General features: G+C 36.5%; 1 protein-coding gene across 2 annotated transcripts in view; it reads left to right on the forward strand.

The window, feature by feature from the left end:
- BOD1L1 (biorientation of chromosomes in cell division 1 like 1) overlaps positions 1-13705 on the forward strand; it is a 37038-nt gene that overhangs the window by 8043 nt on the left and 15290 nt on the right. For both annotated transcript variants that reach the window (XM_031588390.2, XM_031588388.2), the window contains exons 8-12: positions 428-572; positions 1624-1699; positions 2522-8630; positions 10930-10997; positions 12170-12239. In XM_031588390.2, the coding sequence (XP_031444250.2) occupies positions 428-572; positions 1624-1699; positions 2522-8630; positions 10930-10997; positions 12170-12239 (6468 nt within the window). The remainder of the gene's footprint in view (positions 1-427; positions 573-1623; positions 1700-2521; positions 8631-10929; positions 10998-12169; positions 12240-13705) is intronic.

A 13705-nucleotide genomic window follows, 5' to 3' on the forward strand; every position in this document is an offset into this window, starting at 1 on the left:
TCAGCTCTCCTGATTCTGTTCATTCTGAGCTCCTTAGCCCTTTGCTGTGAATAGCCTTGGTTCTGTACAATATTGTTTAGCAGCAACTATAAACATCGGTGTGTTATCAGTGGTGTTCTTCTCATACCAAATGTATGAGAACCAAAATGTAGCATCACATCAGACACTTTGAAGAAAACAATTACATCCCAGCTGACAAGATCTTAATTAAGGGAAAATAAGGGCAAAATGATGACAATAGGCCTCTCTTCATTTCTCCTCAAAGTCCAATGTTTGAATAATCTGATTTCTGGTTTCAGTATATGCACGATTAAATTGCTGGATTATCCATGATTGTATTGCTTGTATGCTCATATATGTTAGTTTTATGCATTCAGTGTTCTACAGACATACTTAATTATTTCACCATCTGTGTATTGTATTTCAGGAAAAAGTGGCTTGAATTTGGAAGAACCATCAGCAAGAAGTCTTGAGTCAAAAGCTACTGGTACCAGCATTAAGGATGTGCTTAAAGAACAGAAATTCTTAGAAAAAAAAGTAGCTTTGAGCAGAAAAAGAAAAAGAGATTCAAGGTATTTGTGTATTTAGTCAAAAGAAGTGAAATCTTCGGAAATTCATTTTTGTAGATTAAATAGTTGTTCTTCAACTTTGCCGTTGGCCTTACTTATTTAAACAATTTCTTTCTAAGATACTTGGTAACTTTGTTACTAATAAGTATAAAGTTATGGCTGTTTAATATACTGCAACTCAGCAGCCTTTGAATGACTTCTTATGCACAGAATAGTACTAAAAGGACATGGGAATGGACAGCTGTTTGTGCATCTAGTAGAGAAATGTGTGATGTATCTCTATTAACTTTCATTTTTGGAACTGGCAGAGTTCCTAGTACATATCTAATGTTTTGTATTTTATTGTGTTTGCTTTTTTGTTGGATTTTTTTCCAAGCTTTTCATTACTTTCATTTTCATTCACTTACCTTATTTCTTGACCACATTAAGGAAGTAAGATTTAAAAAAACAAAACAAAACAAAAAAAAAACATCAGATCGCAGTAATGAAGCTAATTGACTGCTTGTGTATGTATTTATAATATGCACATACACAGAAGAAAAAAACATTACGCATTGGCATGCTGGAATGTGTTCTACAGTTGTTCCAAAAGAATAACTTTACTTGCTTGATGTTCAACTCACCCCGGTCTTTAATTTCATATTTTCTATTTGTATACCCATGCATGTCTGTCTATGTACATATGTAGATATGAGCCATATTTCTGAAAGATAAATGTAATATTTTTTCAATTTTTTTCCTTATAAATGGGGAGCATTCAATTTTTTTTTAAACAAAAATCTATTAACTATTTTACAGGGACAACTGTACTACTAATATTGTCATACTGATGTTCTCTGCTTTAAAGCAGTGTTGTCCAAAGGGCATCTATGAAGTCAGTACACATAATTTGGACAAACTATATAGTCAAAAGTTTTGTAACCACATTCTCCTTCATTATTTCAGTGTACATTTATCTCATCTTCTGCTTTAAGAGCAGAAAGTTTACAAAGTCATATTAGTTTTGAGTTGCTCGTTTTTTTTTTCTGATTGCTTGTCCAAATACCTGTTTCAGGCATGTTGAAGATAGTTGGAAAAAGAAATACGAGCCATCTGAAGATGATTCTAAGGAAGTGCAAAAGACAAATGAGGTATGTGTCTCTTTAGGCTAATAAATTAATTTCAAAAAGAACTACTATTATAATCTTTTTAATTGCAATAATGCTTGTTTGTACATCCACACCTATATACTATTGCATACTATATACTAATATACTATTGCAGCATTTGTTCTTATGAATTGTTTTTTTCCTGCTTCTAGTGCTCTAACATTACAGCAATTTTGTTTTCTGAATTCTAGTAAACGCTAAGTTGCATTGTTTATGTATTTGGTGCTGATTTGTTTTGTACTGGAAGGGGAGGGGATTTGAGCTGTATTCTATAAAGCATGTTGGAATTCACAAAGAGCAAAGTCTGTCTTACATGCAAAGACTTGATAAGTTTGATTTTCTTGAACTTTTCCTTGGGAAGTTAAAACAATGTAGTCTGACTAGTAAAAAAAAAAAAAAAAGATTTTTAAGTTGAGTTTCTAGCAACGAAGTTATTACCAAGAAGGTGTTAGGCAGAAGCTTACCTGGAAGTCTAGAACTACCTGGTATGAGTTTCTGGATTTTGTTTAAACATTGTAACTGATTTTTGAAGCTACTCATGCAAAATTTAAAGATCTATTTAAATTGTTTTTAAAAGGAAAATTCACTTTATAAAGAAGTTCAAGGTCAAGCAGACTGTTAAATTCTGTTTCTTTTGGCTTTCCTACAATAGCAATCAGTTGAAATAAGACTAATTTTTCTCATCAATTCTTATTACAATAAAGGTTCCCTACTGTATTGTTGAAGGCAAATTAAAAACAATTGTCAGTCATGTAGTGAAAGAACTCTAATATCTGCCTACATATATTTAACTTTCTTTTGCAGACTTGTGAGAAAAATTCTTCAAAAGAATTAAAGCATAACCACGGCAAAACTGAAACCTCTAAACCACTTAGAAGACTTTCAGAATCAGTACATTCAGCTGAGGAAAACAAAACTGATTCTAAAGTGGAAAAAGAACATAAAAGAAAAATCTCCACCTCTCTTCATACTGAAGGAATCCAACAGGACATTGAAACAAAGGACCCAAAAAGACAACTGGAAAGAGCAGAAGCCAATACTGATGAACTACAGAAGCAGAAAACTGTATTTAAAAATGAAAAACACCCCAAAAAGGATAGTGACACAGAAATTCAACATATGAGAAATGCTGCCAAAAAAGAAGCCAAGTCTTACAGAGATAAAAATGAAAAGGAAATAACAGCATTAGAAGATAAACTTTCTTTAAAACACAAATGTAAAGGAGATAATATTCACAAATCAGTTGAAGATACTGAACTCCATTCTTCTGAGAAAAGTTTGAAAGGAGAGGATGGTGCTCAGAAACATAATCAACAAATGAAGATTTCCTCAGATGACAAATCTGAAAGAAAAAGTAAACACCGAAGTGAACGGAAAATATCAGTAACTGGAAAAGATGGAAAAGGTATTTCTGATTCCACTTTAAAAGCTGAGGAGTTACTTCGTAAGGAAAATAAAAAAGACAGGCATCTCTCAACAGAAAAATCAAGAGTAGAATACAAGTCCAAAAGGTCTCTGAGTGATTCTAGGCCACAGAAGGATTCTATAAGTGCCTCAGAGCAACTTGCTTCTGCATCGCACAAAAGAAGTGAAAGTTATTCAGAAGAAAAACATGAAATAAAATCAACTAACTCTGACTGTAATTTGAAACAAGAAGATGGTGTTCATCATAAAGACAGACGAAGATCTAAGAGCCTTGTGGAAGACAAAATTTTATTGAAGTCTAAGTCAAAGAGTCATAGTAAACAATTGAAAGCATCTGAAACAGAATTACAGGAAAATTTAGCAAAACAAGATACTTGTCAGAAACTGGACAAAGATAAGAACATGGAAGAGAATGATTTGGATAAACAACACAATTCCAAAAATGAAGATAAAATATCTGAAGAGAGTGGTGCTGATTTTGAGCTTGAAAGTGGAATGCAGTCAACTCAGGGATCACAAAAAGACTCTAGTCACAGAGTTAAGTTACACTCCGGAGAAAAAGGATCTGTAAAAGAGAAATGCAGAGGTGATAAAGATTTAAGTAACTCCAAGCTAGAAAGAAAGTTCTCTGTTGAAGGTCACAAAAGCAGAAGCATAAAGCACAGCAACAAGGAAATAAAGAAAAAGGAAGAATGTGCCAAAGTGGAGGATAAAGATATGAAAGAAATGGATGGTGGAAATGAGAAAGTAATGGGCATCACAGTGACAGTGGATAAAAAACAAAGTAAAAAGGTATCCTGTGAAAACAGAAAAGGCAGTATATCAAACCACAATTTGCTTGGAGAGGAAACGCAATCAGTTGGTGTAACTGTAAGCAGCTCTCTTCCTGTCCCTCAAAAGTCAAATATGAATAGTAATGATGTGTGTTCTGGTCATGAGGGAGAGATGATGGAACTTGATTTGGATGAAACAAAAGTACAGAAAGTATCTATAATGGAAGGAAAAGAAATTTTAAATTCAGTCCAAGCCACAGCAAAAGAAAAAATCTCTTCTGCAAGTAAGGAGTTAAAACACAGCTTGGCAGATCTTGAAGCTTCTGAATTGAAGTTTCTGGCTGCAGTTGAAAAAGCTAATAAACAAGAAGATATCCCTCATAAGCAAGTTGGTGCCTTAGATGCTTTATCCAAACAAACATCAATAGATCAAGGACTCCATAAAGAAGGAGCTTATAAAATGGGTGTTGTATCTGGAAAAAGTCATGGAATCTTACTGAATCCTCCCAATAAGGACCGAACTTCAGAAGACAGCAGAAAACCAAAGAATTTTAAAACTGTGATAAATTCTAATTCAGATAATGTTCCTTTAGCAATTAGTTCTCCCAGAGAAGATGCTGCTGATCCAAAGTCCGTGGATATGGAGATTTCTGATTTTACACGTTCTTTGGGTGGTATGTCTAGTACATCTAAAGAAGAATGCCATAATTCAGATGGGACTTCTTTGTTTGAAGATGATGCCGCTTCAAAGAATGACGCAACACAGGTTGTATACATGGCACGGGAAGATAGTGTAGTGTTGAGTTCTATTAGGAAAAGTGGTGATGACAACACTAAGACAAACAAAATAGAAAAAGATAATGACACACCCCGTCCCGATGAGCAAGCAATGGAAAACAGTGCAGCTAGCTCACCTATTCGAGATAACAACAAAGCATCAAAATTAGGAAGCACTCCAAGAAGCAAGTTGAAAATAAAAGAGGAAAGCTTGAGGACTGGTGTGACTGAAGACTGTGGAGATGTATCAACAAAAGCACTTCTAAAAAAACTGAAAAAGAAAGAAAAAGAGTGCTTGAATACAAATTATTCCCCAAAGGGAGAAAGAAGCACAATGATGGATAATGTGCAACAGAATGAGACGCATGATACTTGTAATGTGATACAGTCTTCCTCTATGTTAGCATCTAAAAGAGATCCTGATGAAACAGTCAAAGACTCTGTTCCAGCTACTGGGCAAGAAGGGAATAGTAGCATAAAAGATAAAAATGAAAGCAGCGCTGTGGGTACCAGTGCAGGAAGCAGTAAACTTAGTCTGTTGTACAGCAGTATACAAACAGTTCCAGCCACTGTGATAGGAACTAGCACAGAAAAGATTGAAAGCACTGTAATGGCCTCTAGTACAGGAGAAGAAAGAGCTGAAGGTGCATCACATTCGGAAAAGGAAAGTGATGCTACAACCACTTGCTCAGAAGAAGAAAGTGAGATGGCATTTATCTGCACAAGCATAGAAGCTGACGAAGGTTTCACAACAGGGATATGGGTAAAAAGTGGTGAGGGGAGTAGTTTCATTACAGGAACAGATATTGGTGAGTGTACAGTTACAGCAGCAGAAGAAGGTGGTGGCAGTGTTGTCACTGAAGGATTAGCAGAAAGTGAAAGCTTTCTAACAAGTACAAAAGAAGAAGAAAATGATGATTGCACTATGGTTGATGCAGAAGAAAGCGGTAAGGATTCAGTCAATGGAAGTGGAGTAGAAAATGAAGATAGTGTGAATAGTGCTGGAGCAGAAGAAAAAGATGATGCTGTAACTAGTGCAGGCTCTGAAGAGAAGCGAAAGACCTTGATTTGTGGAGGTGCAGGCAAATTAGAAAGTTCTGTGTCCTGCTTAGGTGAAGTGGAGAGTGATGGTGCTGTAACTAGTGCAGGTACAGAATCAGGTGAAGGATCAACAAGTGGTGACAGTTCAGGTGAATTTAGGGGCAATACAAGAGCTGGCCAAGTAAAAGAACATGAAAGTACTGTGACTTGCACAGGTGCAGAAGAAAGAGGTCGTAACTTCATTATGTGTTCAGTAACTGGTACAGATGCCCAAGGAGAAGGTTCTGTAAGTGGGGCGTGTATTGCAGTGGTCACAAATAACAATGCCGCAACTGGAACTACTAGTGACAAATGTGAGGATACTATAAATGGTGAAAGTACAGTGACCAGCACAGGCATAACTCCAGAAGATGATGCTGAAATTTCAGTTCTCTGTACAGGAATAGAAGACAGCAACGAAGGTTTTGCAGTTTGTTTAGATACTGAAAAATGTGAAAGTGCAATGGACAGCACAGGGACAAAGGAGGAGGCTAGTATCACTATAGTCAGCATTGGTCCCTGTGATGATGAAGGCTTTGTGACTAGTACAGGCTCAAAAGAAGAGGATGAAGAAGGTGAGGGTATTGTGACCAGTACTGGAAGGGGAAATGAAGAAATTGATCATGCTTCTACTTGTACAGGAACAGAAGGTGAAAATACACTAATTTGTATAGGCGCAGAAGAAGGTGAAAGTTCCATTATCTGCATAGTTGCTGAACAAATGGAAGCCGAGTCAGGACTGGCTGGCACAAATATAAATAAGCTTACCGTTGACAGCATGACAGATGTAGAGAAAGAAGCTAATTGTGGCACAAACTGCAAAAGTGCTAAAGGGATAGTTGAAAGCAGTGTAACCAGTGCAAGTGCGGATGATGAGGATGCTGTGGCTGCATGCATAGAAAAACATGAAGGTACTTTGATTCCCTTAGATGCTGAGGACTGTGAAGGCCCTATGACTAGTGCTATGACTCTGCAAGATAGAGGTCAGCCTGGTGCTGAAGAGCATGAGAATGCCATGACCTTTGGCAGTGGAGAACTTGATGTCTCTATAAGTAGTGCCATTCCAAAGGAAGATGAAAATTCTCTTATTCCTGCTGACAGAGAGGAAAAAATTAAAGGTGATATCATCTCTACCAGTACAATGGAAGGAAGTGATGCTCCGTTACATTCAGCCATAGATGCTGAGGATGGTCCGCTTCCCATTGCAATAGCAAATGAAAGTGGGGAAAGCTCTATGATCTCAGTCGATGCTGAAGGCACAGAGATGCCCATGCCCAGCACAGCTACAGAATTTAAAGAGAGTGTGCTTGCTTTTAGCAGTAAACAGGACAAAGATGAGTGCACGATGATTTCCACTAGTATTGTAGAAGAATTTGAGGCTCCTATGTCTAGTGCCACTATTGAATACAATGGTCAGCTCCCCTCTGTGAAAACAAAAGAAATAAATGAAAGTACTGTTGTTTCTATAGGTACAGAAATATATGACATTCCTATGCCCAGTGCATCCAGTGCAGGAGAAGATGATGAGAGTCATCCAACTGCTAGCAATAAAGAAGAAAAAGATGAGTGTGCTATGATTTCCACAAGTGTTGTGGAAGAACAAATAATTCTCATGTCAGGTGAAGTTGCAGAGGAGACAGTTCAACATATCTCAGAAACAGAGTCTAAAAATGAAACAGTAATGATCTCTACAAGTACAGCAGAATGTTTTGAAGCTCCTATGTCTAGTGTGGCTGTACAAGATGAAAATAAACTCACTGCTTCAGAAACAGAAGGGAGATATGAAGCTGCTGTGATCACCACAAGTATGACAGAGGAATGTGAAATAGTCCTGATCAGTGCAGCACCACAAGCTGAGGATCAACTCCTTGTAGCAGAAAGAGATGAAGAGGATATCTCTCCAAATGCATCAGAGGAATGTAAGATTGTGGAGACCACTGCTACTGTAGATGAACAGTTTGGACTAGCTGCTTTCAATACAGATGCAAGAGGCAAAGGTTCTGTGATTTTTGTGGGAGAATGTGGAGGTCCTATGCTGAGGGTGGCCACCAACAGTGAAGATCAGGATGCTGCTTCAAGTATAGGAGATAAAGAAGGGGCAGTGATTGCTCTGAGCACAATGGAAGAATGTGATAGTCTCTTCACATTTACTGTCATAGAAGAAAGTCAACTTGATGCTGAGAGTTCAGAAGTAAAAGACAAAAGTGAGGAAGTTTTTAATACTGCTAATCAAATTGAATGTATCCTATCAACTGCGGGCCCAGAAAAAAACGGTAATTCTTTGCTTGTAATTGGTCAAGAGAATGAGACCCATGAAAGTGTTGTGAGGGGAGCATCAACAGCATCTCAGATGACTGTAGACAGTGAAATTCCAGAAGCAGATGAAAATTCAGTCAATCTCATGAGTGTAGATGAAGCCCTTTGTGTTGAAATAAGTACGGAGACTGCTGTGAGCCCAAATCCTTCCTCAGAAGTAAACGAGGATGATGAGCAAGCTGAAGATGTTTTGCATGAGGACGTTGCATCAGAACTCTCTTGCATCATTTCAGAAGCATCAGTAGAGGGTGAAACATTAAGGGATATAACCTGTAACTCAAACGTGCTTTTAGAAAGTGACTTTTCTGAAATAAGGACTCCATTGCCTGGGGAACGGTCTCCTTCCTTAGTTTCTGCAAATGAATTAACTGTAAATAACCACAGTGAAGAGACTATAGAAACAGAACTGGGGGAGAAAAGTGACTGTCCTGTGTTCAGTGTAGAAGAGCTATATGGCAGTGATGATAAAACGAACCTGGTCAAAGTAGATGATTCAGGAACTGAAGTTTCTTTTCAGAAAACTAATACAACCTTTAATTCAGGTAAGGATTTCTGTGGGATTTTCTCTCTTGAGTTTATAGATATCCTCAATAAGTGCTTTCTACCATGACTAGAATTAGCAATAACTTACGCTGTTCAGGTATATCAAACTTCTTTGTAGTTTGCAAAATATTTGCTAATTATGAATTGATGAAAAATAGTTAAACATGTAATTGTGTCTGTATCGGTGTGACTAAAGAAATTAGTATCTGATGTTGAAAGAAATGTTGTTAGATTGCAGAACAGTTATTAAAATGTATCAACTTAAAATTATGGGCTAATAAGTTGTTTGCAAGAGGTTTTATTACCAATGTTCAGAAATTCAAAAATACTTTTATAGGAAGGAGGATATATTTTATTTGGACATATGTTCAGCACTTTAAAAATGGTAACTTTGTAGTGATCTTTGAAGATCAAGAATGACCATCCTTAATCATAACTGCAGATTTTCTCAGGACTTCTTTTTAAGGGGAAAAAAAAAAAAAAAAATAGCTTCAGTCTCTTTATAGAGCCACAGAATGGCTTAGATTGGAGAGTTCATCTTAGGTTGAAGTTCATCTAGTTCCAATCCATCCTGCTGTGGGCTGGGTTGCTACTCACCACATCAGACTGCCCAGTGCTCCGTCTGATCTGGCCTTGAATACCGCCAGAGATGGAGCATCCACAGCCTCTCTGGGCATCCTGTTCCAGTGCCTTACCACCCTCTTAGTTTAAAAAAAACAAACAAAGAAAAAAAAAAGCAAAAAACACTTCTTCCTAATGTCTAACCTAAATCTCCTCTCTTTTGTTTTAAATTCCCCCTTGTCCTGTCATCATCAGACTATATAAAAAGTTGGTCTTCCTCCTGCTTGTGTGCTCTCACTTCAAGTACTGGAAAGCCACAATGAGATCTGTCTGAAACCTTCTTCAAGCTAAACAAGTCCAACTCCTTCAACCTGTCTATACAGGAAAGATGCTTCATCATCTTCACTGCCCTACTCTGGACCTGCTCCAGCAACTCCACATCCTTCCTGTACTGGGGGCCATGGGCTTGGGCTTGCTTACACTGAACTCTAACACTGAATTTTATCAATTCTTTTCTTGCTGATACACTAATACACTTGAAATAGTCATCCTTCATGTTACTAGAGGAATTGGGCAATGATCCTAAATACACAAATATTTTAGGTCAGCAATGATTTTAGGTATCTATTTTAGATACAATGCTTGTGATAGCATATGGCACTGAGAATATGATGGCACTGAGAACATCGTTTTATTTCTAGTTCCGTTTTTCTTAGAACTTATTACTTCAAGTGAATTTGCATGGTTGCAAGTTCTTTAAAATACCACATAATTAACATTCTTCTGTTTTCAGCCTTTCTTATTCTCCAGATTAGCTGCAACACCAGGTTTAGGAAATAATAAATTCTTTAAAGATCAAGTTCATTGTAAATTTTGGAGAAATTAAATGGTAGAAGAATCAGTAGAGAAATGTTCTTATCTTTGTGTACACCAATGGGAATGGACTGCTGTTCAAATATTTATTTTAATAAGCTTTTCCTTTCCCTGTTTGACTTTGCTGTTGTTTCAAAAATGCACTAAAATTTTATGGTGTGAGTTTGGCTCTGGTTTCTCAAGGGTTGGTTTTATTCTCTAGTTGCTTTCGCTTATAAAATAGGTGCCCAAAATAGCTGTATAAATCATACAAGGTTTGTGTCTGCATGGCTTGATTTTCAGATGTTGAAAGCATATAGTTCCCATACAGAATTAAATGGGTGGTGGTTTAAGGTTTTGTGAAACAACTATCACTGACAGGAGGTACTGAGTATATGGAAATTGGATAATTTCAGTGGTTGTGGTTTTAGAGCTTATGGGTTTAGACCTAATTGTCACTTTAAGAAAAAATATTATTCTTAGTATTAACTTGTACCTATGCATTCATTAATACAGCAGTAATTTGCTATTTAGAATTGGGTCAGAAAATCTGCTGATGTTTTTAAAGGAAAAGCAAGGAAAAGAAAGCGAAGTCAGAAGTCATAAGCAAGCTGGTAAATCCTGACAGCCTATATTCAGCAGTCGTCTTGTATTTAAGGAAAACAGAAGTACGTGTGTTCTTGCAGATGCCAAGTTATTCTTTTGAACTGGTTTGCTGCAGACAAACTTGCTGTAGTTTCCATTGTCTACAAGATGAGGCTGTCTTCGCACGTTGTGCTTGTGAGATGATGCTAAAGGATAGTGTTCTACTGTAGCTGAATACAGTACTGAGCTAAATACAGTGTAATGTAATTGAATAATTTCAACATGTTTGTATTTCCTTAGGCAATAATGGAGCTTTACCAAAGTTGGCAGAAGAACTAGAATTTGAAACTAACTTGAGAACTGAAGAGGTATTTATGATATTTTGAATTTCTTCACTATTTCTTGCATGGTTTTAATTTCTAAGATTTCTTACTAAGCCTTTTATTTCTGTTCAATAAGAACTGCATTTCAAAACTTTCAAAGAAACATTTTTTCAGAACTTTCAGCTGTATTCTTTTAAACAATTGGCATTGAAGTTATGTGATGTCCATGTTATTCTGTGGTAGAACAAATTCCCTTCCTTAGCTGTGTTTCCTTGTATGACGGTGACATCCAAGATTGCTTTTCATTAGAACTAGTCATACTGTACACTTGCTTGTGATATTACTTGTAAAAATAGTTACATATGCCTTAACACTTATGTTTGGCAGTCAGTCACTGGTTTAGTGCTTTGAAGTGGTATACAACAAAATGAATAGAAGTACATGTTTCACTTGATTCAGAGTATGGTTCAGAAACTCAAAAACATCTCTAATAGGGCCACCTGGGACTTGCATAGGGATTCTGCCTTCAGTTCCAGGACAGACCACTTCAGTTTTTCTGAATCAAGCCTGAAATGCATTTCAGGAAAACCTGAGTCATCTTTGGTCTAGTGGGGTTTATTATTATTACAGCCCAGCAAGTGGCTGTACCATTTGCTGGGATAAGATGGTCCTACAGTCATTATTCATATGGCATTGTGTCTGAGTTTACAATGTCTGGATTTGACTTAATGCTACGTGGAGTTAAATGCACTTATCCATGCATTTTTAACATATAGCTGATCTACAGCTTGAATTAAAAAGTAAAGGGAAAAAAAGGCCCAAGTTGGGAAGGCTTCACTATACTTTGTTATGCTTTGCAGTTGCATATTTTTCTGTGTATGTGAACATTTCTATAATACTTATCATGATTGGAACTTCTCTCAGAGTAGGAATTTGCACCTTGAATTCCTGAGGTTTCTCTTGAGATCTGGTTAAACTAATTTGTTCTTACTGTACCAGCTTTAACTCTGAAGTCAAGCTTGTGGTATTACATTGTTCAACAGTAATATGACTAATCTTTGTCAGTCTGTTATTAATATTTGTATTACTATCTTAAGAATGCTTTTGAAGACTTACACATCATAAAACAATAGTCATCATTATGTGAGGGAGGGGAATGAAATGTATTTGTACAAGATGTCTGTCATATTTTTTGTTTCCTTTAATCTTGTGTTTAGCCACCACAGCCTGAAAGTGCAAAAAGTGAAGAAGTATATGTGGATCTTCATGTTAAAGAGCTACAAAAAGGTGATTCTATAAATCTATTTATAGATTTGAAAAATACTTTCTCTAGAGAGATTGAAGCAAAGCCCACAGAAACCTTTTGTGAAAGGCTTATAGGAGTTCATCTCGCTTTGGAACTCATGTGTGTTTGCATTTGGTCTGCAAGAAGGAGGGAGGTGAATATATCTTTTACTAGGAAGTATTAAAAGAAAGGTGGAAAGCGTTGAGTATTTAAAAAAATAATAATAAAGTAGACTGCTAATGTTTTATTTGACATAAATATTTGAGGGAGGAAAAACAAGTTTGCTCAGGTGAGGTACAGAAACTTCCCAAAGAATGACTTGCTTCTTTCTAAACCTAGCATGTTCTTGTTTCTGGTGTTGTGAGAGGTGTTTTGGGGATGTGACAAAAGTAAGTGCTGTATGATCAAGTCAGAATTAACAGGAAGATTTTTATTTATGTATTTACTTGTTGCTGTTGTTCTGTCCTGCTCTCCAGAAGACTAAAGTGTTTCTGGTCATCCACTGAAGTAAGTAGGTAGTCACCTCACTAGAAATCTCAGTCAACTCTACGTCTCTGCTCAGTAATTCCTTTTCAATGCATAATGTTATTCTTAAATGGAGGAAGAAAAGAAAAAGCCCTCCTTCCAAGGAACACATTATTTTAAAATGTGTTGCAGTTGTTTGGCTTTCTTATTAAATCAGAAACAAACCTGTGCTTTGTTCCCATCTTGATGGATTTTGTGCTCCAGATGCTTTACAAAGATGTTTACAACACTACCAGATGAGAGTTAATCTTCAGTTGGTGGAGTAAAAAGCAAAACTAAAATGAATTCCAGGAGGTACCAACAATACTGCTGTATAGAGTCCAAAGAGTTGAAAGATGCATTTCCTATTACAGAATGTTGCTGAAAGCATAAATTGAAAGGACACACTGTAAATCTCACTTGTAAATTTCTACATGTATACCAAAATAATTGTTTACCAAATAGGGAACAAATTGAGTAAGGCGATACATGTGTTGGTGTCAAGTTTTAGATTCCTTTTTATTCTTGGGGTAGGTCAGATACCTAGTTTAATTGGTATTAGCATATTCTTATAGGTGGTAAGACATGCTCTGTTCACAAGAAAGAAAATGTAAATCCTGAGAATGGATTAGAAGAATGTGGTCTTCAGGACACCAGATCCAAAGGAAAACCACCAGTTTTCCTCTAGTCTGAGATTTGTTCCAAGGGCCTGAAAAACTGCCACTTTATATCATGCAGTTGTGCAGCAGACCATACTTACATTTTAAAATGCACAGATTGAACTGGCTGTGATAATCTTGTTTCATGTAAAATGTTCAACAAAAATCCATTTGTTGTGTAAATCATCTTGGTTATGACACACACAGAAGAATAATGCTTCGTAGCTCTTCATAGAGTTTTTTCTTTCTCTTCCACCATACAATAATCTTTTATTTTTATATATATACGTATATGTATATATTCA

Source organism: Phasianus colchicus, chromosome 4 (genome assembly GCF_987193195.1).
Source record: "Phasianus colchicus chromosome 4, bPhaCol1.hap1.1, whole genome shotgun sequence".
Lineage (NCBI taxonomy): Eukaryota > Metazoa > Chordata > Aves > Galliformes > Phasianidae > Phasianus > Phasianus colchicus.